We start from the raw sequence: 4,993 nt of genomic DNA, 5'->3' as shown, positions 1-4,993 counted from the left end.
TTTAGTATGATGCACTGTGACATCATTTGTCTTATTAAATCAATCAAAGGTTCAGTATTTTAAAGTTTTTCATGAAAAATAATTTTCCCTAGACTTTGGGACAGACCTTATAGCTTATATATATAGTGATCTGCCACTTAAATTAATCTGTTTGTTTTTTTTGTTTTTTTGTAATTTTTCGCGCCTGTTCCGTTTGTGCTCAGGCACCACATTTTTGTAAAACCCGCGGGACTGGATGATTGGTTGCGATTCGTGACGTCAAACAAGGAGAAATATAAATGGAGGTGTTTCACCTGAGAGGAGTACTTTTTGCTCTTAGGACTTGGCCGGATACTTCGTTTACGTGAGGTGCGGGTGTTTAAGCACATGGTTGAAAGGAGAAGAGAGTGGACAGTTTGAAGAAAGAATAAGAATCCAATTTCATCCAGGTCTAGGAGCAAGACGTTGATGCAAATTGAATATACATTCCTTCCCAATTAACGAAGGACACATGTAAGACCATTTTGTTTTGTTCTTTGTTTGTACTATCCCTCACAGAGATATTAGAATAGCGCGTAGATATATATATGTGTTACACGTGAATTAAGTCTGTATAGGGTATATGGATATAGGTATAATTGTCGGTGTATCAAGAAGCTTGTAAGACCCTGAAATAAATAATTTTCCTCACCTGTAAAAAATCAAAAAATGTAAAGTCCTTAAATTGCTTTGTTTTTTTTTCCTTTTTATGTTTATTGCCTATTACCCTACATTGTACACTGTATACTCAGGTATAGCAGTAAATCAACATATGTCTTGCAAACATGCAACTCACATCTTTACATCCTGTAGATACAGGGTGTAAAGATATGAGTTGCATGTTTTAGTGTGGATATTTGACATGTTGTTTGTGTGGAAGGATGAAAGGCTTCTTTGGTTCTCCGCATATGTACTGTACACCCTGATCATCATAACATACACAAAAACCTTGATTGACACTAAAGATAATCTTATTCCAATCTTCAGAGGTTCAATTAATATACTGTTTATACCACTGAACTTGTTTATCTTTGCTTCTTAGAGAAAAGTGGTTTGTATTTTGGAACAAATTCATTTTATAAAGTCTACAAAATGTTATGCTGTGGGACACATCTACATTTTCCTTTTTCCACACAGAATATAGTATATATTATAGTATCTGCTTGATTTGAAATGATTTTTTTCTTTCCTTACTATTGCCTTTAGTTTATAATCATCTCTTGAATTTGTTGAGCATTTTCTTCCACAATTTTGATGATTATTTACAATTTTCTTTTCCAAATTCATTAGTTTTAAGATTTTTGATACTGTATATTGTAAACAGTTAATAATTTTGGCAATTTCCAATTGGGATTTACCTTCATTTTGTAAAATTTGCATAATTTTTCTAATTCTAGGTTCATAGTTCCTAAAAGAGAGATTTTTACATCAAAGGTGTCAGAACATCTTAAACAATACAGCTATGTATCAACATGTAATTCTAATAATTATTATTTTAAGTATTCCAATTTTGAATATTAATTTTAAGTATTCCAATTTTTTGAATTTTTTAAAATAATGAATATTTAAAAACTACTTAGCATTTTCACAAACAGCTTTTTAGAATTATAGTCAAATAACAGGTTAATTAGATAAATAACAAATTATTAGCAGATATGACTATAAAATTTTATAATTTTAACATTGAAAGTTAGAAAAGACTGGAATTGTAAGATTATGACAATTTTTTGACACAGTGTTCTTCAAGTTTGTCTCATTGTAGTATGCTCACATATTTAAGGACAATATGAAACATTACAGAGAAATGGTGAAATACATTGACTGATTTTAAAAATTTTTTCCGTGTGGTTTTTGCAAATTTTGCAAGATTTAGCATTGAATTTTCTAGAATAAAAACAAACATAGTGTCCAGTAGTCATTCACATTCACTGTCTCCTCAGCATAAAACACCTTAAAGAACCATAAATAACTCCAGTAAATTTAATAAAAAATTTGCCAGGACAAATGACATTTATAAAAAAAATATATTTCTTATTGGCTATACATACACAGATGAGTCCTACTCCATTTTTTGTCCCTTCACACGCTGTATGAGGCAATAACAATTCCATCGACAAAGTCAACCTTTCTTTATAGGCTACCATTCATCGCAAAAAATGTAAAATAGTTACAGAAGTCCTCTAGTGGTAGCACAGCAAAATCAAAATTAATAATTACATTTAATAAAAAATTTTTTATTAAATGTACATCTCGTACAGCATGTGAAGAGACAAAAAATTGACTAGGACTCATCTGTGTAAGTATAATCAATAAGAAATATATTTTTTCTGTAAACTCCAGTAAATAATCACAAATGGAAGAACTAATATTTTCAATCCTTTCTACAGATCTTCAGGTCAAAAGTTTTAGAATTTGAATACTCTTCAAATATTGTGAATGAACACTCCTTGCTGCTAAAAGTTTTTCATGTATTTTAAATAGCAGTTTAGTATGACTCAATTCAAGTTTTGTATTTTCATTTAAATCACTGCAATAAGACAAAATTTTTTTGACTTTTGCAATTGACTTTTACAATGTGTAAATAATAATTTTTAGTTTATACTTAATACTGAATGTGAATTGAAAAATATATAATTTGTTCTATAATTTGTTCTACATTAAGAAATATAATTTGTTGTTTCATATAAGTAATTAATGCTGTATTATAAGGAAAAAAGGTCATTGCTTAATGCCAATTGTAGACAGGAAGAAAGTATGAAATCCTTGTCATTTAATCAGATGATTCATATTTTATTATATCAAAATCACTAAGATTCCATTATAACTGTAAAATCTTCAAATAATACAGAGGACTTTATCTAATGACTGATTTATTTTGGATAAACATGGAAGATCTTATTAATAAAATTGTTCAACTTTCATAAATATTTTAGTAATTCATATTTGTTCTAGCACTTCATGAAGTAAAAAGTGTTTATCTAATATATTATATTTAATATTCTCAGTTTAATAGGTAAGACAAGAATAAGTAAAAAGAAAATTTTAATACATAAAGCCTTAACTCTTTTTTTCCTGTTTTTCAGTTTTCAATTATATGTATAACTAGTGATGTGCACATCTATCTATCTATATCTGTTGTAATTATTAAAAATGGAATTTTCACACTCACATATTCTTAAAATAATTGGAAAAAAATTTATTTCTTTTATAAAACTTCATGTTTTTATAGATATATATTTGGCTTAATGAGAAAATCTTATAATTACAGCAATTAACTTAAGATCATTTAATAATAATTCAGATTCTTTTACTAAAAGAAGACATTCTGTTAAAATATAATAAATAATATATAATATTATATACATACAACAAAATAAATAAAAAGTTTTCATTAAGATTGATTAAATTTTTATCACAATATTTAATTAATCAAATATTAAATCATTTAACTAAAAGAAGATAATTAATATAAAGAAAATGGATGCTTCAGCTTTAAGTGATGCTTTAATAAAGATAAATATCCAAATGCTTTTAGACACAAATGACAAGTATATGGAAGAGGTCCTTTATGAGTCTTCATATGAGAATGAAGACTGCTTCTCCATTTGAAAGATTTGCCACAAATTTCACATTTACAATTCTCTTTCCAAGATGAATGTCTATTTAGATGAGTGATTAGTCGACTATGATAACTGAATACTTTTCTGCAAATGGGACATTGTTTAGATTTTTCTTTTCTTCCTAGTCTGTTTTCTTCTAATATATCTTCTCCTGGAACAAAATATTAATAAAATGGAACTTTCACAGCATAAAGGTAATAAACTAACACATATATATTTATGATTTCTCTTGTATTATCAGTTAGATATATATATATATATAAATATATAAATATAAATAATATTTAAATATCGAAATATAAAAATAATGAAAGGCTTTAAACAAAAATATGTAATTAAATCCTATTTTTCCTGTTCTATTCTTCCATTAAATTTACTATTAATATGTTTAGTGCATAAATCATTGATATATATCTGACTACTGAAAATTTCACTTAAATTTCTTATTAAAAAATTATATTTTGAAACTTTTGTGATTGCTTATAGACTTTTATAGTCACTAACTACACAATTACATATACAATTAACCTGCTAATTAATTTAAATATACAAATGAATAGCTGGATTATTTATCAAGTTACTTTAACATTAATTAATTATTAAGGAATTAAGTAATTTGGCTAGGTAGGTCATTAAGCTTCTTTCTTGTTAACTTTAATAATTAGAAACAAATCAATGTAATTCTAATATATTTTACAAGAAAAGGTCAGTCCAAGGTGGCACTAAAAACTACAACTCCTGCTTATTGTGCAGATGCATTGACAGTTACACTATTTGGGCCTCTGATCTTCAGTTCTAGACCAATTAATTAATTTTGAAGTACCATACTGGTCACTCATTGGTATATTCCAGAATATTCTAAAAATAAAATAACAATTAGAAATAAATTAATTCAAACACAACATGGAAACTTAACTGTCTACCTCTAGCCAAATCACCTAATTCCTCAATAATTAATTAACCAAAAAATAACTCATTCAAATATTTGATTTGTTATTATTTAAACTAACCATACAATTTATGCAAAATGTTTGTATGTTGTTGTTTTTTAATCTGTTCATGAAAAGAATTTTAACATTAATTATTTACTTCTTCAATATTTAATTACAAAATACATAAGTATATATAAAAAAACTAGCTGTTACCTGCGACTTTGCCTGCGCAGATTTTGCAAGCAAACCCCATTTATATTCAGTATTTCAACAATCATAGTAATTGTTATATAATATCTACTGCTGAGAATGATGAGAATTGCTGAGAATCAAATGAACTGTTTTCAATTTGATCAATTTTCTGGAACATTTACAATCATTCTATAATCAAACCAATATGCAATAACAAATTCAAATTTAAAA

At 26.8% G+C, this 4,993-nt stretch overlaps 1 protein-coding gene across 1 annotated transcript; it reads right to left on the bottom strand.

Moving 5' to 3' along the window:
• Window positions 1-3,481: 3,481 nt before the first annotated feature.
• Window positions 3,482-4,835, bottom strand: LOC111617185 (zinc finger protein 229-like). The gene is made up of 2 exons (XM_023358514.1): window positions 4,784-4,835; window positions 3,482-3,789 (listed from the first exon to the last, which is right to left on the bottom strand). Exons 1-2 carry the CDS (start codon window positions 4,821-4,823, stop codon window positions 3,482-3,484), a joined length of 348 nt encoding a protein of 115 aa, XP_023214282.1. The 5' UTR covers window positions 4,824-4,835.
• Window positions 4,836-4,993: the final 158 nt, after the last annotated feature.

This window comes from Centruroides sculpturatus, unplaced genomic scaffold (genome assembly GCF_000671375.1).
Source record: "Centruroides sculpturatus isolate CEXI.00-Female unplaced genomic scaffold, Cexi_2.0 scaffold5077, whole genome shotgun sequence".
In the NCBI taxonomy this organism is placed as follows: Eukaryota; Metazoa; Arthropoda; class Arachnida; order Scorpiones; family Buthidae; genus Centruroides; species Centruroides sculpturatus.
Note: the sequence above shows the minus strand (reverse complement) of the source record. Positions and strands in the feature narration are given on the sequence as shown.

What these genes read in the sequence shown, in the direction of transcription:
- LOC111617185 (XM_023358514.1), bottom strand. Translation starts at nt 4,823, where the DNA reads ATGGGGTTTGCTTGCAAAATCTGCGCAGGCAAAGTCGCAG. An exon ending in CTGCGCAGGCAAAGTCGCAG is followed by an intron (nt 3,790 to 4,783) that starts GTAACAGCTAGT and finishes ATTTTGTTCCAG; the next exon opens with GAGAAGATATATTAGAAGAA.